We start from the raw sequence: 25,633 nt of genomic DNA, 5'->3' as shown, positions 1-25,633 counted from the left end.
GCGTAGAACCATCATCCAGGGTTCGAATCAGGAAATGACGAGGAGCGGAAGTTGGAGTTCAGTTCACAGTTCTGTGAAGTCTTCCGGTTGGTTGTAAGGTTTCTGCATTCGCCGTTCTGTTGAGCTGTGGGGCTCAGTTATTGGTTCGAAGTTCTTACCTGACATTGAGTCGCTGCTAGGAGTTTGGTAGAGCTTGAGATGCGAGGAGGTTTCCTTAATGAGATGAGCTGGAAGCTGCAACTTTGACCTCCTCTCGTTGGATGGGAAGAGAAGAAAGCTGGAGCAGCCAGGCTTCCCCCTCGGCGATGCAGGAGAAGAAGCTGGCAGCCTTCCTTCTTGGAAGGTTTGTGGAAAGAGAGAGAGAAGGGGGAAAAGTATCCTTATATTTGCCCGGTTACCTCAGAGGTCATGGAGCCAGAGTGAACAATTGGAGTTGACCCTGGTTGCTTTTTCACACCTCCTGGTGAAAATGTCCGGAACAAAGGACCTGCTGCATCCTGGGAGACTGAGTTCGGGAGGTTTTCTCAAGAACAAAGAAACATGCTGTTTCTTTGTTCAAGCTGTTTCTTTGTTCAAGCTATAACAATAAGTTATAGCTTGTTCCTACTTTCCCCAAAACAGTCTTTGTGTGTGTGTGTGTGTGTGTGTGTGTGTGTGTGTGTGTGTGTGTGTGTGTGTGTGTGTGTGTGTGTGCTGATGTAAGTTTACTGCAATGGTGAACAACAGACCAGTCATCAGGGGACCGGCCTGAGTACAGCCAGTTGTAAACACCTCATTATCACCCAGTGGCCTCATGGGAAACTCAATCAGTGACTGTTTCTGTAAACAACTCACGAGACGCAGAAAGACAAAGACACAAGTAACATGTCCTTCGGGGTGAGAAGTTAAGTTGTTTGTCTGTCAGAGTGATGGAAAAACACACATATTTGTTGCAGTCATTGCTGATAAGCCTCGTGTCGTCTGTCAAGAAAAGTAGAAACATGCAACACGACGGACAGATACGGTGGCCCTGAGAGCTCAACGAACAGCAAGTTGACAAGAAAACACATGCAAGTTGACAAAACACAAGCAAAGTAAGAAAACATCTTCATCAATTTCACAACACAACACAACACATTACAAAAACGCGCTGCAAATAGAGGAGAAACGACAACGGAAGTGTTTCCAGAGGACAGCTAAAAGTGATGGACACTGCTGCCACAGGAGGCACAAAAACATCCAATACATCATACAAATTCAGTTCTACACAGGGTTCGGCAACCCGCGGCTCTTCAGCCCCTCTGCAGTGTCTGTACAGATCAGTGTTGTGCAGTGTTAATTTTGGCAGCTATTTTTGATTTAGTCTTAGTCTTAGTCTTTTGACGAAAATGCATATTAGTTTTAGTCACACTTATTCATTTTTATCCTTCTTAGTTTTAGTCTAGTTTTAGTCGACGAAAACGAATTACAGTTTAGTCTAGTTTTAGTCACATTTAATAGCCACATTAAATCCCTTTCTTCTCTCCTCAGGCCCAGGGACCCTGTGTTGTGTCTAAAACTGCATAATAGTCTAGCTTGCAGTACTTAGGTTGTCCATTAGATATCACTACCAGCATAGGTCTATAGCAGGGGTCGGCAGCCTTTACTTTCAAAAGAGTAATTTTGCCCCCTCTTCCCCCAAATAAAATTTGTCTGGAGCCGCAAAACATATTTGATAACAAAGCTAATAAAGTTTAATATAAAGTTATACTATACTAAACTATAGTTTGTTGCATTTAAGAAATTATAGAACGACAATAAAGAAAACTCTTGACACTTTATTGCTGTTTGTACCTGTTACAACAAAGGAAAACACCAAACGCTTATGAAGAGAAGAAAATACACAGGCAAGTGTCGGCCTACTTTGAAATAAATTAAACACAGAACTTTGTAGGGCTATTTGAATAAGAAGTACCCTATTTTGAAATAAATAAAAACATATAGCTGCAGCCTAATAGCTTAAAAATATATATTTAGTTTTAAATGTGAAAACAAAAAGCGAGAGCAGGTCAGACTGGAGGCGAACACAGAAACTGAAGCTCGGTACAAACCACCTGCAGCTTCTCCTCTGATCAAGAAGCTGCTGCGCTGATCTCTGATCAGCTGAGAGCAGAGAAACTCTGTGTTTTCACTGTTTCCACTGTTAAGAAGCAGCTTCACGTGGACGAGCTCAGATCTTGTGTCTCTGAGCGAGTGAGCGGGCGGGGGCGGAGCCTCGGGACCGGTGCGCTATCTGGGGCACACACACACACACACACACACACACAGACACACTCACTCGCCCAGTCCTGATACTTCATGATGGCCTGATACGATGATGTTTAAATAAATTATTGTGACTTAGTCAACCACCAACTTTCGTCTTGTCTCGTCTCGTCAACGAAAGTTAAAACAGATTTAGTCACAGTTTTTATTTTCAAAGAATCGTTTTCGTTACGTCTTCGTCTCGTCTTCGTCATGGAAAAAAGATCGTTAACGAATATTTTTCGTCATCGTTTTTCGTCAACGAAATTAACACTGGTGTTGTGCATATTTTTCTCGAACGCTGTACTTACAGTTTTTTTCAATTGCATAAACACAAAAATCTAAAGTATAACACAATTATCAAACCTGACGCACAAGGAGCAAAACATGGGCCCAGATCTGCACCACTATAAGCACAATGTCAGCTTCACACTTTTTGCAAAACAATACACACAGTGATCTGCAAAACACTAAACACACTTGTATACATTAAACACAGAAGGATATCAAGATGCCACTTTCTTGCAATTCCTAAGCACAGCCTGTCAAATGACCACCCCTATGGGCCAATTGGTTAAACACACCATGTTTAACCAATTGGCGTTCAAACACAGCATTGCTTACAGTTTTTCTCAGTTGTTAACACACAAAAAGCGAAAATTCGGCCCAATTTTTCACAACCTTCACTTCATGTAACAATCGCTCGCCCCAGTCTGGCACTACTTCACACTCCCTTATCTGCATTAGACTCTGACTTTCCTTCTTTACACTCTGATGTCAATTACACATCACCTTGTTGTCAAAACACTACACACAATGGTCAGTTGTTGCACACACTTCTCAAGCAAAATCTCAAAGCATCAACCTACAACACACAAATACTCAAATCTCTAAACATTCAGGTCTGTTGAGCAATTTCACAGCATTTACACAGCCGACCAGGAGACTGAAACTGTAGATATGGTTTGTGAGAACAACTCTATCACACTCAGATAAATAAAAACTAGGATCCTGGCTGACCATGCTACATTTAGAAACGTCCAGACCGTCATTGGACTGTATTCTTCATAGGAATGCCATGCTGATGAAACAAGTGTTCAGGGTCCCATTTGAACGGAACACAGGCATGAAGGAGTTACAGCGAGACTTTGTGCTTGTAAGTACCAACATTCAGCACTGACACATGCATGTATTGTACCTGTAATCCAATATTGTTCCTTTCTACAGTGTCTCACTGTAGCCCACTGTGTTGACCTCTCTGTGTCCATACTGTAACTTCATTCTCATGCTGTCTGTGTCAGCGGATCTAGGAGCATGACACAGCTCATGTGTTGTTCCAGTACATCTTTATTGATGTGGTGGGATTCAACCTGGTGAAGAGGAGGTGACGGGGCAGAAACGTCATTGGCCAGCGGGCCAGTGATCAGGTCCCCGGCCAGCGTGGTGGTAACATCACAATGTGTGCTGCAATGAATCACCATGGGATCTTGCACCGTCATGCCCACCTAGGGGCCTATAACGCTGCCCGTCTCCTCGTCTTCCTGGATGGCCTGCATGACCTGCTGGTACCACCTGACCAGAGAGATGACCCACAGCGGATCATCACGTTGTCATCCGGGACAATGTGAGCTTTCAAGTGCGGGAGTGGTTCCAGGACCACCCACATTTTTCCGTTCTATACCTTCCACCTTATTCTCCTTTCCTGAATCCCATTGAGGAATTCTTTTCAGCTTGGAGGTGGAAGGTATATGAACGGAACCCACAGGACCGGGTCCCACTGCTCCAGGCCATGGAGGAGGCCTGTGGCCACGTGAGTGTCGAGGCCTGTCAGCATTGTGTGTGTGAGGTTTTTAGTTTTCTGTGTGCAGTTTTGAGAAAGCCGTTATTGTTTTGAAAAACGTGTGTTAACAATTGTGAAAAACTGTAATTGTAGACACACCAATCAGGTTTAAGCACTATAGCAATGCAGCAGCTTAGTTCACCTGTTTTCAACCAAAATGGAGCTTGTGCTCAAAAAGAAGAAGAGTGAGGATGAGAGGGGGAATTCACGGAGGAGGAGAAGGCTGAGGCTGTGGCATTAGCAATGATGTTGTGTGTGATGTTGCATACTGCACACATAACTTTCATAATGTAAATGTACTGTATTCCAGACCTATGCTGAACTACACAATCTTGTCTTTCACTGTATTTCTGAGAGTTTTACAGATGGATGCTGAGGAAATCACATGAATTCATATTCATAGATGAGGCAGAGTTCAACCTGACAAAAGCAAGAAGGAGAGGCAGAAATATCATTGGCCACAGGGCTATAATCCATGTCCCAGGGCAGCGTGGGGGTAACATCACCCTTTGTGCTGCCACTACACACAATGGGGTCCTCCTCCGTCACGACAACATGGGCCCTTACAACACAACTCACATTCTCACATGTTTGGACCGATTACACAACATCATCACAGCAGTAAACCACATTCACCAGATGCAATACATTGTCATCTGGGACAATGAGTCATTCCACCGCTCTGCTCTGGTCCAGAACTGGTTTCAACACCATCCACAGTTTACAGAACCATACCTTCCACCATACTCTCCGTCTCTAAACCCAATCAAAGAGTTTTTCTCAGCATGGCGATGGAGGGTTTACGATCTCCAGCCCCAGGCTCAGGTTCCCCTCATTGAAACTGTACTGGATACAGAATGTTCTGTTGTCTGATATTTGTCGAGCTTACAGTGTTATGCACACTCCTGTAGTAGCATGACAACTGGGACATGTTTTGTTGTGATTCTCCATGTTGACATGTTGACTGATTTGGGGATATGGAGAGAAATAAATTCAATTTTCATGGGACTGCACCAGGGGCTGAGGTACAGACCAGGGGGTGAGTACAGGCCAGGGGGTGAGGTATTAAAGGTTAGCAACAGCAGGTGTTAAAGGTTAGCAACAGCAGTGTGTAACTGGTTAAAACAGAATTAAGTCATATGAAGCGTATGTGTTTCATATGGTAACAAAATATGGTTTTGCTAAATTAGTGTATAGTTTTTAGGATCTGAGGTGTTCTGCTGATTGGGTGTGAGGTTGTGCTAATTGTGTGTAGAGTTTTGAAACAGCACGCCGTTTTCAAAATCTTGCTTAAGCAATCGAGAAAAACTGTAATCACTGAGGAGGTGACCCAGTGACAACACACACACAAACACACATACACACACACACACACACACACACACACGCACACACACACACACAGCTGATAACGGCTGGTCTCTTGAAGACCCGGATGCTGCAGTGAAATGTAATGTATTGCAACTATTATTATGTGTGTTTGTGCTTTGCTCCCTGTTTCCTGTGTGTGTATGTGTGTGTGTGTGTGTGTGTGTGTGTGTGTGTGTGTGTGTGTGTGTTTGAGTGTGGCTAAAAGCAGCGAAGAGTTAAGGAGCTTTGTGATCTGTTGAAGTACTTAAAGTGAGAGAGAGCGTGAGTGGACGATAGATGGAGGAAGCCATTAGACAGAGGGAGCAGGTGTGGAGAGGTGGATGAAGAACACTGCAGCAGATGGAGTGAGTGGGCGGAGGCCGGGGGGTGGGGGGGGGGGGGGGGAAGGACTTTAAAAATCCTAAAAGAGGGCAAAGAGACGGAGAGAGAGAGATGGGGGGGCTGGCTGAAGAGAGAGAGGGGGGCGGTGGTTGCTGGATTAAGTCGCGTTAGAGAGGATTAGTGTGTGTTTTGGTTTGGTAGTAAAATCCCATCCGTGTCAGTCACACACAGAAACATCAGCTGAGACAGAGGCACTGGTGAGTTTGTCTTGTTTTACATTTGACTGTGTGTTTTGTGTGTCTGTGTGGGTCTATGTGTGCTCTAGTTGTTATTGTCAGCAATGACAACGGTAACCAAAGTGTTTGACCAACTGACACTGACGTGACGACGGCGCCACAGGAAGCAGCATCACTGACTGAGAATAAAAATTATCCAGGTCTTATTTTGAATATACTAAGTAGTGAAGTGTTTCCTCTGATTCATCCTGATGAAATTCTCTTTATTATCACCCCTGTTTGTGTGTTTTTTTGTTTGTGAGACAGAAGACATGTGTAGAGCTCTGATATGTATATGTGTGTGTGTGTGTGTGTGTGATTTGTTGCAGCTTTGAGGGTTGAGCCTCAATGAGTCACATTCTGGTTATTTACATTTTAATTTATATATTTTTAGTGGAGACCATCACCATGAGACAAGCAATGGAGGACGGTGAGACACACACACACACACACACACACACACACACACACACACACACACACACACACTCGTCCCTGTGTCAGCCTCCATTAGACGCTGACCTTCATTTGGATGGGCTGTTAGAAGTGATTCCGTTGGTATTAGTGTCTTCAGGTCACGTTCATCCTGTCTGAGACAACATGTCTGTGTTTCACCTTCTGTTCATGACAAAAAGTATGAAGTAAACAAGAACATCACTTCAGAGACTCACAAATATCAGTCCTCTAAACATGTGTGATTTGTAAATCAAAATTCATGAATTATTCAAAGGATTAAACACGGTGAGGTATCATGAGTCGTCAGGTGAGACAAGAGTCAGAACAATTATAACTATTATTATTTCCAGTTCTATACATGTCAAATGCAGCAATAGATAAAGTGTGTGTGTGTGTGTGTGTGTGTGTGTGTGTGTGCAGGGGTCAGCGAGGTGCTGTCCAGTGTGGTGGAGGATGTGGGTGAAGCCATCAGCAGAAAGTTCGGCGGTGCTCAGCTGCTCCGGGACCTCCTGACGGCCCCGTGGCTGAGCTCCCTGCTGAAGGTTCGATGCCTTGGCCACTGACACGCAGCAACACCTGTCCAATGATGGTGTCACTTGCTGTCTCCTCCCTCCAGCCACTGATGATGTAATTTACTGTTTCCTCCCTCCAGATGTACGAGTGCCTGTTGCGGTTCCAGCGGTCGACGCCCAGCCCCTTCCTGCCTTACGCCTCAGGCCTTTCTCACCAGGTTCATACTCACACACGTTCCATGATTCTGCTCACGACTGTAATCTGGTGAAACCACCTGTAACCACGTCAGCTACTTCCGATGCAAAAACACGACGTCTGTCGGGTCAAGTCGTTGGAGTCACAGTTCAAACACACGTGAAGAACGCGAGAGAGAAGAAGAAGAATCGAATTCTGTGTCTGTTCCTTCAGATCATGGCTGAGATCCAGAGACTTCACCGTCCATCAGCTGAGGCCCGAGAACTGTCCAGTCTGCTGGAGTGTCCTCACCTGCAGGTCTGTACTCACCCCCTGGTCTGTACCTCAGCCCTTGGTCTGTACTCACCCCCTGGTCTGTACCTCAGTCCCTGGTCTGTACCTCACCCCAGGTCTGTACTCACCCCCTGGTCTGTACCTCACCCCAGGCCTGTACCTCACCCCTGGTCTATACTCATCCCCTGGTCTATACCTCACCCCCTGGTCTGTACCTCACCCCCTGGCCTGTACTCACCCCCTGGTCTGTACCTCAGCCCCTGGTCTGTACCTCAACCCAGGTCTGTACCTCAACCCAGGTCTGTACTCACCCCCTGGTCTGTACCTCATACCTTGGTCTGTACTCACCCCCTGGTCTGTACCTCAACCCAGGTCTGTACCTCATCCCCTGGTCTGTACCTCACACCCTGGTGTGTACCTCAGCCCCTGGTCTGTACTCACCCCCTTGTCTGTACTCACCCCCTGGTCTGTACCTCATCCCCTGGTCTGTACCTCATCCCCTGGTCTGTACTCACCCCCTGGTCTGTACCTCAACCCAGGTCTGTACCTCATTCCCTGGCCTGTACCTCAGCCCCTGGTCTGTACTCACCCCCTGGTCTGTACCTCATCCCCTGGTCTGTACGCACCCCCTGGGCTGTACTCATCCCCTGGTCTGTACCTCACCCCCTGGTCTGTATCTCATTCCCTGGTCTGTACTCATCCCCTGGTCTGTACTCACCCCCTGGTCTGTACTTCAGCCCCTGGTCTGGACCTCACCCCAGGTCTGTACCTCACCCCCTGGTCTGTACCTCAACCCAGGTCTTTACCTCACCCCCTGGTTTGTATTCACCCCCTGGTCTGTACCTCAGCCCTTGGTCTGTACTCACCCCCTGGTCTGTACCTCAGCCCCTGGTCTGTACCTCACCCCAGGTCTGTACCACATCCCTTGTCTGGACCTCACCCCAGGTCTGTACCTCACCCGCTGGCTTGTTCTCATCCCCTGGTCTGTACCTCAGCCTCTGGTCTGTACCTCACCCCAGGCCTGTACCTCACCCCTGGTATATACTCAACCCCTGGTCTGTACCCTACCCCTGGTAGGTACCTCAGCCCCTGGTCTGTACCTCACCCCAGGTCTGTACCTCACCCTTGTCTATACTCACCCCCTGGTCTATACCTCACCCCCTGGTCTGTACCTCATCCCCCAGTCTGTACTCACCCCCTGTTCTGTACCTCAGCCCCTGGTCTGGACCTCACCCCAGGTCTGTACCTCACCCTTGTCTATACTCACCCCCTGGTCTATACCTCACCCCCTGGTCTGTACCTCATCCCCCAGTCTGTACTCACCCCCTGTTCTGTACCTCAGCCCCTGGTCTGGACCTCACCCCAGGTCTGTACCTCACCCTTGTCTATACTCACCCCCTGGTCTATACCTCACCCCCTGGTCTGTACCTCATCCCCCAGTCTGTACTCACCCCCTGTTCTGTACCTCAGCCCCTGGTCTGGACCTCACCCCAGGTCTGTACCTCACCCCCTGGTCTGTACCTCAACCATGGTCTGTACCTCACCCCTGGTCTATACTCAACCCCGTCGATACGTCACCCCCTTGTCTGTACTCACCCCCTGGTCTGTACCTCACTCCCTGGTCTGTACTCACTCCCCGACTCCCTGTCTGTCTGTACCTGTCAGGCTCTCCTGTCGTCCCATGACAGCGTGGCCCAGTCAGATTATGGACCTGTCTTACCGCCGCTGCCTGACCAGTTACCTGAGGATGAGGAGGCCATGAGGATCGTGTGTCTAGTGAAGAACAACCAGCCGCTGGTGAGACAGAGGATTTCATTATTTCACATGCACAAAAGGGATATGACGCCACCAACAGGCAAATATATAAAAGATACCATCACCTTTAATTTAAACTACAGATTTCTGAAGGTTTGAAAATCAATGTAAAAACACAACAAGTATGATATAACAGAGGTCGGATGATTTCAGTTTGAACCCAAAATAACCACAAATACAGGTGAGGAGGTGAAATCAGGTCCTGAGCATAAAATAAAAGGATTAGAAGACTAAATAGAACGTAAATTGAATTTCTAGAACTCAGTTATTACATGGACCAAAGAGAATCATCAGTCTTCATAGTTTCTTATCTTTTCTTCACCAAGAACGCATCAGGGCGCAGAGCGAGTGTAGGCGATGGGGTGGGCGTGCTTCGTAGACGCTGGAGCAGCCTCCGGCGCCTCACTCTGGAGCGCCTCGCCCCTGGCCGACGGGCGTGGTCGGGGGAGGAGCTCAGCGTGACTGAAAGTGAAGCCAGGCTGTTGCCCGTCCCCAGAGGAGACCGGTCCCGCCCCTTCCTGCCTCGCTATCAGTCAACAGGAAGCTGCTGTTTGTGCCCGCAGACCACAGAGCTGTGGAAGCACAAGCTGAACCAATCAGCTCCCTCCGTCTTTAGTCCTGCGTCCCGTGCTGGTAAGAGGAGGAGAGGACGGTCAACAATTAATCATCTGATCATTTCTTCATTTGGTTGTTCATCCACTAAATAGACTTGCAGACGCTCAACTCATCACAAATCCTCTTTATTTTCACATCTCGTCATCATTTGGCTTCTTTAGTGCTTCCTGTTCTTTAATTCTTCTTTTTAATCCTGTCAATTACACCTAGTTCACTTTTCTCTTGGCATCTCTCCTCCTTGTCTCCATCCTCTGTGCATGGAGGTTCATTTTCAGAGAAAACCAAACCCAATGGGGGCGAGGCAGCCGGATCAAGCCGTGATGACTATGCCTACCCTCCTCCTCCTCTCCTGGCTTTCAGTGTCAGCCTGCCCAGCTCCCCAGTCATGTACCAAAATGGGACGACAGGAGGACAATCGAGGAACATCCCCACCCCCGGCAGGGCTCCATCTTGTCCTGGGATGAGTCCTGTTCGTGCCCAAACTACATCTTCCAGTCCTGCAGCTCAGCGCTGCACCCATCAGCAGAGTGTCAGCACGCTACCCATCCCTGCCAGGCAGACTGCACCTCATAACAAACACCACAGAGAGACGGTCAATCGTCCTAACACACACTACTACTCCACCGCACCTCGTCACAGTGGATGCAGGAATCAACCGAAACTGACACAAAACCAGCATCTCCAACTAAACCTCTGTGAGCTTCCTCAGCCACGAGCCCTCACCAAGCAGTGCAGCGTGGAGGACCTCAGGGCCACGGTTCAGACGGCGGCCAGCAGCATCGAGCACGGCACCCAGGACGTTCGCCACCTTGGACACAAGATGGTTGCAGTGACCGAGCTGATCACAGACAGCGTGGAGGAGAACGCCCAGGCGCTCAACCTGCTCGCTGAGGTGGTCGACAAGCTCCAAGGGCTCATTGTGGCCAGCAAACACCCCGGGTCATCACCTCCACTCAGGCCGAGACAGCACCCTCCTCCCCCACCTCCTCCAAGAGTCTCCTCAATGTCTCCAAAAATGGTCCGCAAACCTCCCACACCTTACACACAGCACCTGTCATCCTCCCCTTCTTCTACTTCTCGCTCCACCTCTTCCTCTTCATCCTCGTCCGTCAGCTCCTGTGCCGACAGCTTTCCAACGTCCAAGAGTCCAAAACAAGCAAACCGAGGCTCGAAGAGGACGGTGGTGGTGTCTGGTGCCATCCACAGGGCAGGTGCTAGTGGCAGTAACGGACAAATGAGGTTCAGTAATGGATCAGGTTCTAGAGTCTCTCTGGGGGATGAACAAGACCATAACAGCACAGGTTGTTTGACAGTCAAGAAGAAGAAGGAGAAGCAGGAGAAGAAGAAGAAGAAGAAGAAGAAGAAGAAGAAATAGGCCGAAAACAAACTCCTCCCCTCGTCTGCTCTGGATCTGGAAACCGAAACTGACTGATAAACCAGTAAATCTTTTGCTTTGTGAATATAAGAAAGTGATGAGAACATTTTTCACAAAAAGGAAACAATCTAAATCCCAATCAGCATTTTAAGGTTTTCACCACCAGAAGCAGATCAACTCTCACACAGCAAACATTGGTTTTAATCACTGGATCGAATCCTCGATGTGGAAATATTCAAAATATTTAAAGGTACTGAAAAGTGTTATTCCCTCAAACTACATTAACCATTTCATCCAGGAACCATGACCATCGTCATCATCATTATCGTCATCATATCGATGAATACACACAGAATATATAAATATGCGTGCAGTTAAAAAGTGGTGAACTCCCCCCCCACCCACCCACCACCTGCCGTATTCTTTGAATCAGCTTCTAGGCTGACACCATTTCAAGCTGTAGTGAGAGTGGTCTCAGTGCCGTGAGGGGGCTTAACCACAGTGCTACCAATATATACGGTATATATATATTATATCAAATATAATGTATATTGCAAAAAAAGTTCCATGTCCAGTAGTATTTCGGAGAATTTGCTCAGAATAGAAACACAGAGCATGTCAGGCCACAGCAGAGATGTCAGAGGAAGATGTCTTGACCTGAACCAACGAGGTGGACGTTTGTTTTGGTGTTTTTTCTGTGAGTGAAACGTTTCAGCTCCTAAAAGACGTCATTCTGTTCATTTCTCTCAGGATCAACGTTAATCACTAAATACAAGCTGCTCAAACAGTTCAAATTCACAGGATGTGAAACTAAAGGGATTTCAGCTTTTTTGATTGTTTTGAAGGCTCATTTCCTCATGTCTGATTTCCCATCTCTCCATTTTCAACTCCCTGTATTTTCCATCTCATCATTCAGAGCTTCACTAAAACCTGGTATTTGCAGCCAAAATTAAAGTGGAAGTTAAAGTTGTGTTCACTGGTCTGACAGGGGGCGACGATAAGGAGGGACGAGGAGACTGGAGGGATCTTCATCGCCAGAGTGATTCATGGAGGACTGGCCGACCGCAGCGGTGAGAGGAAGCCAGAAAGTGTGTGTGTCTGTCTGTGTGTGTGTGTCTGTGTGTGTGTGTGTGTGTGTGTGTGTGTGTGTGTGTGTGTGTGTGTGTGTGTGTGTGTGTGTGTGTGTGTGTGTGTGTGCCTTCCTTATGAGGACAAAAGCAAGTCCCTATAATGCAAATCATTTAATTTTAAGGTAAAGACATTTTTAAGGTTAGGTTGAGTTTAGGTTAAGGTAAGTAGTAACTATGGTTAAAGTCAGAGTCAGTCTCTGGGAACTAACCTGACTGTGTGTGTCTCAGGACTCCTCCATCCTGGGGATCTGGTCGTGGAGGTGAACGGTAACCCGGTGCTGGGTCTGGAGCCGGAGCAGGTCATCCAGATCCTGGTAGGAAATTGAATGACATGCTGCTGTAGTTTAATGAGGACCTAGAAGACATGTTGTATTATTGTGTGAAGTCAATAAGACAAACGGGTTGTGAGATTCCACGTTCACACCACGGTCACTTGTACTCTGCATAATGAATATTATACTTATTTCTGGTAAGTTAGTTTTGATGATAAAACACCTCACCTTTATTTGAGGGACTATCCCACATTGTGGTGTCGCTATTTACAAGTAAGTGAATTATCTACATTTTCCACCTCTGGAAATGGTGATGGTGATTTTTAATTCAAATGTAATTTGATGAAAAGCACAGAATCTGCCCAGTGTTTAAAAACCAGTTTGATGTGAAATGACGTTTTCATCTGAGTTAAGATGGTTTGTTTCCTCAGATCAACTCTCAGGGAACGATCCTGTTCAAGGTCGTTCCAAACGCAGCTCAGAGCAGCAGCAGCCACATGTCGGTGAGAAACAGAACCTCGGAGGATCCCTCCTTAAAAAGTTCTGTCTCTAAACTTTGTCTCTTTCCGTCAGGTGTACATGAAGGCCATGGTGGACTACTGCCCCCTGCAGGACTCGTCCATCCCGTGTCCGGACGCAGGGATGGCGTTCAGCCGAGGAGACCTGCTGGAGGTGGTGGACCAGTCGGACGGCCGGTGGTGGCAGGCCAGGAAGCTGCCGTGCTCCGTGTCCTGTGCCGGACTCATTCCCTCTGCCAGCATGTTGAAGAGGTGACACCGGATCAGGCTATCACCTGGACCACACAGATTCACTGCTTCGGCTGAGTAACTGCTCTTGTCCTGTTTTACATTTGTGTACGATCGAAATTTCAATTTCAAACAGTCGAGTTTGTGTTTCTTGACTGAGAGAATTCTTTAGTGAACATTTGTGTCTCATTGACGGTTTGACGGGAGCTTTTAAACAACATTGTGTCTTTGTCCTCCACAGTAAACAGAGGGAGCAGTGGTGGAGTCAGCCCTCACCGGGCCACAGCTGCATCCGGCCCTGTGAGCACTCACTGTTAATACCACTCAGCTCAGTGCATTCAGCAAGTCCCCCCCCAAGTCCAACAGGATCCAGGAGGACGCTGAGATTAAAGTGTCTCAACAAATTGAATTTACAACAAATTTATAAAACTCTGGTTTGTTTTGTCACCGTGAACTTTCTGAATGAACTGAACTGAAAACTGTAGAAAACAACTGAGCTGTGACTGATCATGATCAATGTGTGAGTCTTTTCTAACAGTTGTGTCTTTTCTCTGATCCCTCTGCTGGCGACAGTGACGCTGGCTGAGAACGGTGAGAAACAAGGGAACATCTTGTCCTGAAGTCTAAAAGATTCACATCGTCCAACAACATCAACATTAAATCACACTTTGACAGTTTGTTGTCTTTTTGTGACTCATCATGTATTTTTGTCCTTTTTTTATATCTGTCCCAGAGGACGATGCTGAGGACAAACGCACCCTCACAGGTAAAACATGACTGAGTTACGTACAGATATAAACTGTATAAATATGATACATATACAGTTTATATGATACACTATTTGTTTTCCATCTTGTTTCTCTTCTGTCCACAGATGTGGAGGAGCTGAGTTTTGGTAGGTAAGTCTGTTCAGACTCAGGAAACATGAAGCTGCATGTTGTGTTTTATTAAACATTTTAAAAGTCTATGGAAACTCGAAGTAAAAATGTGTTTTAATGAACTTTTACCAAAATGTTGTTTCATAAAAGGCTATCTGTTTTTAATGTTAAATAAAAGAAGAGTTTATTTTTGAAAATACTTTAACCCTGCACTTTTAATGTTTCCTCCATTCAGATGAGGCTGATTCTGATGTCACTGATGGAATCTACCTGGGTGAGACACATCATCACACAGTGAACACGTGAACATTAAACCTCATGTCCACATGGGTCTCAACCTGGGGACAGCTGCTTTCACACGTGTCTCTAGTTTCCACAGTCAACTGAGGCCAATCTCTTTGAATCCATATTGTTCGAATGTCTCCTCAGCTGGTTTCCGTCGTACTTTCCGTCTGTGGAGGAGAACGTCCTTCAGGAGGAGACGACAGTCCTGCACCTCCTGCTCCCCCAACAGCAGCACTCTGTCCACCCCTTATGAGGAGGTGGCTCTGTACCAGCGCCCCCCGCAGGAGAACCACCGTCTCATCATCCTTGTTGGTGAGAGAGGAATATTTAAACTTGCTGAAAATCTGAACTAACGATCCAATGAGGAGTTAACAACTTAACATGTTCAACCACACACACACACACACACATTCTGTGCTACGACACACAAAGCTACAACGATGTTGACTCTTTACAACACGAAACAAAGTGAGGCTATTTTATCTGATGTGAAACATCAGATAAAAACTGAGCATCCAGTATTTTAGAGCTCTATCCTCGCAGCTGCTGCTGCTTTAATACAAAAAACAAGACTTTAAATCATTTTGTGTAGAAACTACAGTGTGTTCATCAGCTGCTGTGTAACAGACGTTGATATCAGTGTGTCTGTATCACGGTCTGTTGTGCTCAGGGGCCTCAGGAGTCGGAGTCACTGAACTGAGGAAGAGACTCATCAAACTGAACCCGTCGACCTTCCAGGGACCCGTACCTCGTACGTACCACCGATTCAACACGTTCATTTAAACTCTGATAATACATTTGAAATCGGTTTTAATGTTGAATTTATGATAGAAAATACAAATACCAGTTCAATTGTAAACTAGGGCCACAGAGAAACAAAGGAAAGAAAATGTTCGGTTTGATTCATCCACCTGATTTGTCACCAGACACCACACGTCCAATCAGAGCGGGGGAGCAGACAGGAAGAGAGTACCACTTCGTCACCAAAGAGTTGTTTGAGTACATGGTCTGTAACCACAGGTGGGATCCTCTCCTGTTACCTTTTAATAGTGATCATCATTTATCAAAGAGCGTATAACACAGAGTGTCATAGATATAGTTCAGTATTAAATAAAAACACTTTTTCTTATTTGTCATATCTTCTTTCCAAACCCGTTTTATATTCCAGGGGTGTAATCACTGACATTCCTCGTTTTCAATGCTGTGTGTGTGTGTGTGTGTGTGTGTGTGTGTGTTTGTGTGTGTGTGTGTGTGTGTGTGTGTGATCGTGTGTGTGTGTGTGTGTGTGTTTAGGTTTGTGGAGTACGGTGAATATAAAGCTCACCTGTACGGGACGAGCACTGACGCCATCGATGACGTGCTGAAACGGGGACGGATGTGCATCGTGGATGTGGAACCACATGTGAGTTTCTGAAGAGGAGCAGGATTCACTCAGAGCTAGAAACAGTCTGAACAGACACACACACACTTTAGAACCTGCTGACACACTGTCTCTGGCCTCAGAGTGTCCATCCGCTGAGGACGAGAAAACTGAAGCCTTACGTGATTTTCATCAAAGTCCCCGACCCAGAGAGACTGAGACAGACGAGGAGAGACGCCCGACTCATCACCAACTGCACCATCAACAGAGCTTTCACAGTAAGAGGCTCCGTCCTGTAGAGACATGTCCAAACGCAGGTGTTGGATCAAATAACTTGTTATTGGTGAGTGTGTGAGGACGGGCTCATGTGTCTGTCCCTGCAGGAGGACGACTTCATGGAGCTGGAGGAGACGTCCCACAAGATGGAGGCAAAGTACAAGCAGTTGTTCGACAGCGTGCTGGTGAACGAGGAGCTGCAGGACGCCTGCATGAGGCTGGGCTCCCTCGTCCACCAGGCCCAGAACGAGCCTCAGTGGATTCCTGTGAGCTGGAGCCGGCCTGAGGCCTAGAGCCGGGGGGGGGGGATTTAGAAGGAAGGTGAGAGGGAGGAAGGAGAGAAGGGAAATGAGGAGGAGGTGATGGAGGTTAAGACGAGGAGGAGAGAGGAGAGAGGAGAGAGGAGAGGAAACTGATGATCCTCACAGCTGCTTTACGAGCTGTAATTGAGTAAATGTACTCAATTAATCTAAAGTAAGTCTGTCCTGGAAAATCCTAAATCAGTCAAACAAAGTGAAGGATTTCAGCTCATTAGTCAGTGATGATCATGTAGAATATCTAAATTAAATATCTTTACACGTTGTGACATGTTTTGTGCAGAGTGAAAGAGAGCCCCCCCCCCCCGTGTTTGTTCCTCAGGTTAATCCTGTGCAGATGTAGCTCAGCAGATTTAAGGAGGATTAGAGACTTAATGTCGTATGAACAGCAGCAGATAAAATGAGGCGGGGGGGGGGAGGGGGGGGCTCTTGCAGAGATCCATAGATGAGGAAGAAGTGAATTGAAAATGAATGGAAAGTTGAACCATTAAAATCAATGTTATTCCTCAAATGTTTTGTGTCACTGTCATTGTGTTTTTTTTGTTTCCTCACCTGGTCAGACACACAACCATGATATGACGTTTACGTTCACAGAAAACTGCTGAACACACAAGAGGAAAGAAACAACACACAAACCGTCTGGAAGTAGTTTGTGTCTCTGAGGACTTTACAACCTTGTTCTACAAACACTGAGCCTGTCAGGACCAGTGGACTTCATGGGGACCAGAGCTCTACTGAAACTAAACCTCCTGAGGTCAGAGGTCAGAGGTCAGAGGTCACAGGTGAGGTGTGGGTAGGTTAAGGGTTAGGGTTAGATATGAACTGGTCCTGGTAAGAGTTAGGGTTGTTCACAATGAATGGAAGTCAATGCAAAGTCTCAATAAGGATAAGTGTGTGTGTGTGTGTGTGTGTGTGTGTGTGAGTGTGTATAATAGGATTCATTACGTGACCTGGTTTCTGTGGCCTGATGGATTGACCTTTGACCTGTCCCCTGGGGTAGGGGCTCTGCTCCGGGACTCACACACTAAGTGAGTGTTTATAAAAAGCTCTGCACACAAACGTGACAGAAGATTGAAGACGAGTTTGAGGACGACTCACTGATGAAGAGTTCTTCTGAAGTATCAACACAAGAGAACACACAACAGTATAATGAAGTTGTTAATATCAATGAACCATAAAACATGACTTTGGTAACTGGGTCCATGTCTGACCTCAGGTCAGTGAACTGTTAGCAGCAGGGTGACGGATTATTAGCTTCCATTTCTGTGCCAGCTGGTGACGTGGCAGTCGACCGACCAATCACAGAGCTCCCTGGCTGGCGTCACGGCTCAGCACCAGATCACCTGTCCCCTTAAACCCGGGGATGAGTCTCAAATCTGCAGCCCCGCCTCCGGCCTCCTCCGGCCTCCTCCTGCTCCTCCTGCTCCTCCTGCTCCTCTCTGACTGGTTGTGCTTCAGGCTTCTATCTCCAGATCCAGATCGGTCGTCTGGAGCCTTTCTGGATTGATGACCGACTCCAGGTGAAGGAGGGACCGTGTGTGGACTTCTTCTTCACAGCCACAGACTCAGAGGTGAGGTTCCCCCCCACACATCTTCACGTGCTGTGTTTTTGTGTTTTTATTTTCACTTTTCAAACCAGGAAGAAATCATTTAGTAACTCTAAGTTTTCATCCATCAACAGTTCCAGAGATGAGACGTTCATGGTGCAGCACCCGACCTCTAGTGATGACGTTGACATTATACATTTCTGTGAACATCATCACATGCTGTCGGTTTCATACTAAACAAAGATTCAGGTTTCATCACCCGTGAAGGGATACAGCTGCAGGCGTGCTAACATGCTAACTTGCTAACAGCTCCACATGTTTCACAGGTTCGCTGTCAGGTCATAAAATGTCAACGGTTTGAATTAGCATGAATCTGTAACAACTTAACAACTGTAGATTTAATGACCTGGCAATGTAAATGATCCTCTCATTAAAGAACGAGTTTACAGTTAATAAATAATGAATTAATATAAATTTAGTTTGAGCTCTTAACGCTGACTTCTCAGAAAGTGTTTTTCTGAGCTACACTGGACTGTGTCCTTTTAAAACAATGAGAGTAACCCTTTGTTCTAAACGTCCACACGTCACATGATGTCCTGTCAGACTCTGCTCAGCCACCGATGGACAGATGTTGTGTTGATCTCAGAAACAGAAACAGAAAGTGCTGAATGTTACTCAGGTCTCAGACGTTCAGGTCAAACAAGATTCAATAACAAACGTCTGCGAGTCGAGCGGCTGGTGCATCAGCTAGCTCGCTTCTCCTCTTCACGATCTTCAGAAACATGGAAGAAAAATTTCCCTAAAGTAAATAAATTAAAATGAAGTAAATTAATTTCATGTTGAAGGCTTGAAGAATTTGAATTTTCTATTAAGTTTCCTGAACCTTTTCCCCAGCACCGTCCTACGAGCTCAGGTTAATCCAGTTATCTCAATCAGACGGCAGCAAGTGGACACGCTGGTTACACGTGAACTGACCTGAATCATCTCTGCTCTGACAGATCCTGTTGATCCTTCACTCAGAGGACTGCACCATGCCGACCGGCAGGAGCAAGAAGAAGAGGCCGAAGAAGGAGGTGAACGACGGAGAGGAGCCGGGAGAAGGTGAGAGGAGAAGGAGTCTGTGTCTGTAGCTCCACAGCTCGTTCTACTGTGTTCTCCTGTGATCTCCTGTGATCTCCTGTGTTCTCCTGTGTTCTCCTTGGTTCTACTGTGATCTCTTGTGTTCTACTGTGATCTCCTGTGATCTCCTGTGATCTCCTGTGTTCTACTGTGATCTCCTGTGATCTCCTGTGTTCTACTGTGATCTCCTGTGATCTCCTGTGTTCTACTGTGATCTCCTGTGATCTCCTGTGTTCTACTGTGATCTCCTGTGTTCTACTGTGATATCCTGTGTTCTACTGTGATCTCCTGTGATCTCCTGTGTTCTACTGTGATCTCCTGTGATCTCCTGTGATCTCCTGTGATCTCCTGTGTTCTACTGTGATCTCCTGTGATCTCCTGTGTTCTCCTGTGTTATCCTTGGTTCTACTGTGTTCTACTATGATCTCCTGTGTTGTCCTTTGTTCTACTTTGATCTCTTGTGTTCTACTGCGATCTCCTGTGTTCTCCTGTGATCTCCTGTGATCTCCTGTGTTCTCCTTTGATCTCCTGTGTTCTACTGTGATCTCCTGTGTTCTCCTGTGATCTCCTGTGATCTCCTGTGTTCTACTGTGTTCTACTGTGTTCTCATGTGTTCTACTGTGTTCTCCTGTGATCTCCTGTGTTCTCCTTTGCTCTACTGTGATCTCCTGTGTTCTTGTTCAGTGGGTGCGGAGGTGGAGATGGAGGAGCTGACCACCAGGAGTCGCTCTGAGAGCAGAGACCATCTGACCCCAGAGCCTCAGGAGCCAGCACCACAGAAAAAGAAGAAGAAGAAGAAGGCGCTGACCATCGGTAAAAATGTTTCTGCTGCCGCTGCTGCTTTTATAAATTTAGTATGAGCTCTTAAAGACTGACTTCTCAGAAAGTGTCTACTGAAGAGATGTTTTTGTATGAGTCTGACTGAGCTACACTGTATCCTGTTAAAACAATGAGAATAACCCTTTGTTCTAAATGTCCTCACGTCACATGATGTCCTGTCAGACCTGGAAGCAGAACAAGACATTCCAAACGGTGACATGGTGGAGTCCCCGGTGGACGGAGAGGAGATGACTGCTTCTGTGACCAGAAAGACCAAAAGGAAAAGGTGAGAAGCTGCACGAAGCAAGTGAAAGAATAGATACAAGGGGCCGCTGATTTAAGTCCTGATGTGTTCCTGACGTGTTCCACACATCCTCCTCACATATTCCTCACATGATCAACACATGTTCTGCAGGTTCTCTATGTTAGAACTAATGTCTGAGTCAGTGTCTCTGGACATCTTCTCCTGCAGCCTCCTAGTAAAATGTGTGTAACATGTCAGAGTGAGTCCATGTGAGGAACCAGCAGGACAATGTGTGGAAGCTTCCCAGTGAGCGAGTGGACGTGTTGATGAGGTTTCTAACACGTGACGGACGTGAAACTGGAAGAAAACAAACATCTCAGGATGAAGAAGCGGAGCCGGACACGTAGAAGACGAAGACTTGGAAACACGAGGAGATTCCAGATCTTCTGGTGATGAAGGCTGACGCCGGTGTGGTTGAGCTGTAAACAACAACACTGATCTTTCCACAGCAGAGTTTATACGTCATGTCCCGCCTCCTGCTGCTCTACAGGCTCCGCCCACTTTACCCAGGCTCCGCCCCTCGCCTGATGTTCCCGCATGTTCCTGTTTGGACGAGTCGGACCCAACAACCTGCTGTTGCTGCTTAACAAACAACAACTACACAACATGTGACAAAATCCTTCACAATGAACATGTACAGTGCCTTGCATAAGTATTCACCCCCTTTGGACTTTTCTACATTTTGTCATGGTATAACCACAGATTAAAATTTATTTCATCGTGAGTTTATGTAATGGACCAACACAAAATAGTGCATCATTTGGAAGTGGGGGGAAATATTACATGGATTTCACAATTATTTACAAATAAAAATCTGAAAAGTGTTGAGTGCATATGTATTCACCCCCTTTACTGTGAAACCTCTAACAAAGATCTGGTGCGACCAATTGCATTCACAAGTCACATTCACAAGTCACATAATTAGTAAATAGGGTCCACCTGTCTGCAATTTAATCTCAGTATAAATACACCTGTTCTGTGACGGACTCAGAGTTTGTTGGAGATCATTACTGAACAAACAGCATCATGAAGACCAAGGAGCTCACCAAACAGGTCAGGGATAAAGTTGTGGAGAAATATGAAGCAGGGTTAGGTTATAAAAAAATATCCAGAGCTTTGAACATCTCTCTGAGCACCATAAAATCCATCATAAGAGAATGGAAAGAATATGGCACAACCGCAAACCTACCAAGAGGAGGCCGTCCACCCAAACTGAAGAGTCGGACAAGGAGAAAATGAATCAGAGAAGCAACCAGGAGGCCCATGGTTACTCTGGAGGAGTTGCAGAGATCCACAGCTGAGGTGGGAGAATCTGTCCACAGGACAACTATTAGTCGTCTACTCCACAAATCTGGCCTTTATGGAAGAGTGGCAAGAAGAAAGCCATTGTTGAAAGGGATCCATAAAAAATCCCGTTTGGAGTTTGCCAGAAGCCATGTGGGAGACACAGCAAACATGTGGAAGAAGGTGCTCTGGTCAGATGAGACCAAAATTGAACTTTTTGGCCTCAATGCAAAACGCTATGTGTGGCGAAAACCCAACACTGCCCATCACCCTGAGCACACCATCCCAACAGTGAAACATGGTGGTGGTAGCATCATGCTGTGGGGATGCTTCTATTCAGCAGGTACAGGGAACCTGGTCAGAATAGAGGGAAAGATGGATGGAGCCAAATACAGGGAAATCCTTGAAGAAAATCTGATGCAGTCTGCAAAAGACTTGAGACTGGGGCGGAGGTTCATCTTCCAGCAGGACAATGACCCTAAACATACAGCCAGAGCTACAAAGAAATGGTTTGGATTAAAGAATGTTAATGTCTTCAAATGGCCCAGTCAAAGCCCAGACCTCAATCCAATAGAGAATCTATGGCAAGACTTGAAGATTGCGGTTCACAGACGGTCTCCATCCAATCTGACTGAGCTTCATCTTTTTTGCCAAGAAGAATGGACAAACCTTTCCATCTCTAGATGTGCAAAGCTGGTAGAGACATACCCCCAAAAGACTTGCAGCTGTAATTGCAGCGAAAGGGGGTTCTACCAAGTATTGACACAGGGGGGTGAATACTTATGCACCCAACAGATGTCAACTTTTTTGTTCTCATTATTGTTTGTGTCACAATAAAATTTATTTTGCACCTCCAAAGTACTATGCATGTTTTGTTGATCAAATGGGAAAAAGTTTATTTAAGTCTATTTGAATTCCAGTTAGTAACAGTACATAATGGGAAAAAGTCCAAGGGGGGGTGAATACTTATGCAAGGCACTGCACCTTAACATAACAATGATTATAAGTGAGGTTCGTGTTTTGGCGCCACCTCTCTTGACACAGTGTGGGTTAACGATTTCAGACTCATCTTCTGGGGACCATGAATTTACTGACCCACTTCCTCAGCGTTGCTCTGTGAAATGAAATCCTCTGTATTGTTTGGTGCAGGAAGCCGAAGGCGGCGGAGCAGTACACCGACAACCTCGGAGCCGAAGATGACGACATCATCACAGACGCCCAGTCACCCATCCCCCAGCATTCCCTGTTCTCCGCCCCCCACAGCCACAGTCAGCCGCTCGGCAAAGTCTTCGTGGAGCGGAACCGTGAGTGTGAATCAGATTTCATTGCTCTGGCTTCATCCACACGTCGACGTTTTCATTCTCAAACTAAAACCATCTCCCTCCGGACGAGTGTTCAGCTCCTGAAATGAACATTTTCTGTTCTATAAATGAAGAAATCAGCTTTTTTCTTGCGTGAGGAGAAAAATATATTTATTATTTTATCTCTGACTTAACACGTGACCTCTCCGACACTGTCTGCAGATGATGTTAAACATCTGAGTCACAGGCCACGCCCACATTGAGATGTCACAGCGTAAACACAGAATTCAAAAGTACTGACCTAAAACTCTGTGCTTGTTTCTGTTTGGTGTTGATCAGCCAAGTAACTTGAGACATGATGAATTAATGCAAAGTAATAAATCATTTTTTACACTTGAGTAAAGCCTGAAACATGCTTCTGCGTTTTCACGGGCCCGTAAGCGCAAGAGCCCTTCCGGGTCCCTTACGTGCTTATGTATCCCTCCTTACGTGCTGACGGGTGTCGACCCACTTTTCTAAAATTTACGGCAAAGCTCCGCAAGCTCACTCAGCCCGCAAGGCTGTGATTGGTCTGCTCTACATCCCTTCTGGAGCTGCATTTCCGGTTTCATGCCCCATAATACAGGCAGAAACAACGGGAGATTTAGAAGAATGAATATGGACCAAATAGAAGAGCGTTTGGCAGAAGAGATCCGAAAGTATGTCCACTTGTATAACCCGTCACTGACTGGCGTATTTGTCCGCTTGAAAAAGGCTACAAGGAGCCGCAGTAGCTATGTAAATAAACAATCGATGAAGAAGAAAGAAGGCGTCTCTCAGGCTTCGACAAAAAGCATTACTCCGCCTAGTGTTCTGGCGCGGAATTGCTTTGTAAGACGCGCAACGGTTGGGGAAGCATGAATGACGAGTCTTGCGCCACAGCGGCGTGAAAAGACGCAGACGCAGTCGCAGAAGCATGTTTCAGGCTTAAGAGTACGAGAGACAAGATGCTGCAGGTTTATTTCAATATGGTCATCATTTCTCCCTTTTCCTGGGAACACCGACTGATATTACTACATAAGTTCCAGTTTATGTGTATTTAATCAACCAATGAGGATTTGTCAGTAACCCAGAACAGCAGCAGCCTCTATAATGCATGGCACTGTTGTGGGTCACTGACCTCTGACCTCAGCCGACTCACCAAATCTCCTCCGGCGCCCTGATCCCGGTCAAACGTCCACAGCCTCAGAAATGACCACGAAGCCGATTGGCCCTTGTTCACGGGAACGTTTTGACCGCAGGGCGTTTCCAGGCGGAGCGGGTGGAGCAGTTCCGACACCCGGAGCTGATGGACGACTACACAGACCCCAGACAGTTCTGGACCACCAGAGACGTCGCTTTGAGGGTCCACAGCGGCTTCAGGTCTGCAGCCCTTAACCTAAACCATAGGAACCACTTACCTAACCCCTTAACGTGAACCCTTATCTCTGGTGCAGGGTGATGGGTCTGTTCTCCCACGGCTTCCTGGCGGGCTACGCAGTGTGGAACATCATCGTTGTGTACGTGTTGGCGGGTGAACAGATGACCACGCTGCCCAACCTGCTGCAGCAGTACCACCCACTGGCTTACCCCGCCCAGTCCCTGCTCTACCTGCTGCTGGCCATCAGCACCGTGTCGGCGTTTGATAGGTGTGTGTGTGTGTGTGTGTGTGTGTGTGTGTGTGTGTGTGTGTGTGTGTGTGTGTGTGTGTGTGTGTGTGTGTGTGTGTGTGTGTGTGTGTGTGTGTGTGTGTGTGTGTGGCTCTACTTTAGATAACACAATGACACATTGGATGCAACAGGTTGAGTGTGATGGTTGTAATGCGTACACACAGGTCTACGTTCATATGTTCGATACCTGAAGATGTCATGACCTGGATGATTTCGATCTTCACAGATAATTAGGAACATTTCAACTCATCTATTTCCATTTAAAATAAACAGAAGGGAAACAAACATCTTTGTCTCTCCTGCAGAGTGAACCTGGCCAAGGCCTCGATGGCTCTGAGAGGATTCCTCACACTCGACCCTGCTGCTCTGGCCTCGTTCTGTAAGTGACGAAGATGATGGTGATGATGGTGATGAAGATGATGATGGTGATGATGATGTGATGAAGAGTTTTTCTCTCTGTGTTTACAGTATACTTTATCGCCCTGATCCTGTCCCTCAGTCAACAGATGACCAGTGACCGTATCAACCTTTATCCTTCAGCCAACGAGACTCTGTGGTGACAACTCTCTTCTTCATATTTTACTTTGTTGTTTAAATTTTTTTTTTCCTGAAAACGCAATAATCTTCATAATTTTTTTTTAAAAGATAGGAAATAAGTTGAGAAATAAAGACCCGTGTGTCCTCCAGGCCTCCAGGTTCAGAGGAGCAGATCCTGCGGCCGTGGATTGTGGTGAACCTGGTGGTGGCACTGTTGGTGGGCTTGGCCTGGGCCGTCATTTCCACACGACCGGATATCGACTACACAGAAGGTGATGATAGTGTGTGTGTGTGTGTGTGTGTCAGTGTGTATGTGTTTGTGTGTGTTAATGTGCTGTTTCCCTCTCAGAGTTCTTGATGACGATGGAGGTGGAGGGTTCCTCGAGAGGAGAGGAGAACTTGGACGTTTCTGCCTGATTCACTTAGTTTCTTCTTCTTCTGTGTTTCATGTATGTTTTT

General features: G+C 46.5%; 1 protein-coding gene and 1 pseudogene across 1 annotated transcript; both read left to right on the top strand.

The window, feature by feature from the left end:
* The first annotated feature begins 6,477 nt into the window (after window positions 1-6,477).
* LOC128455855 (MAGUK p55 subfamily member 4-like) lies at window positions 6,478-17,328 on the top strand (annotated as a pseudogene).
* A 680-nt stretch (window positions 17,329-18,008) lies between these two features.
* Window positions 18,009-25,591, top strand: LOC128455862 (transmembrane protein 237A). Its single transcript, XM_053439810.1, has 11 exons — window positions 18,009-18,146; window positions 19,121-19,223; window positions 19,926-20,054; window positions 20,244-20,346; window positions 22,798-22,952; window positions 24,230-24,350; window positions 24,425-24,616; window positions 24,943-25,016; window positions 25,106-25,193; window positions 25,325-25,446; window positions 25,524-25,591. The coding sequence occupies exons 2-11, from the start codon at window positions 19,154-19,156 to the stop codon at window positions 25,589-25,591; spliced, it is 1,122 nt and encodes a 373-aa protein (XP_053295785.1). The 5' UTR covers window positions 18,009-18,146; window positions 19,121-19,153.
* Window positions 25,592-25,633: the final 42 nt, after the last annotated feature.

The sequence above is a fragment of the Pleuronectes platessa genome, chromosome 14 (genome assembly GCF_947347685.1).
Source record: "Pleuronectes platessa chromosome 14, fPlePla1.1, whole genome shotgun sequence".
Lineage (NCBI taxonomy): Eukaryota > Metazoa > Chordata > Actinopteri > Pleuronectiformes > Pleuronectidae > Pleuronectes > Pleuronectes platessa.
This window is presented reverse-complemented; position numbering and strand designations above follow the sequence as displayed.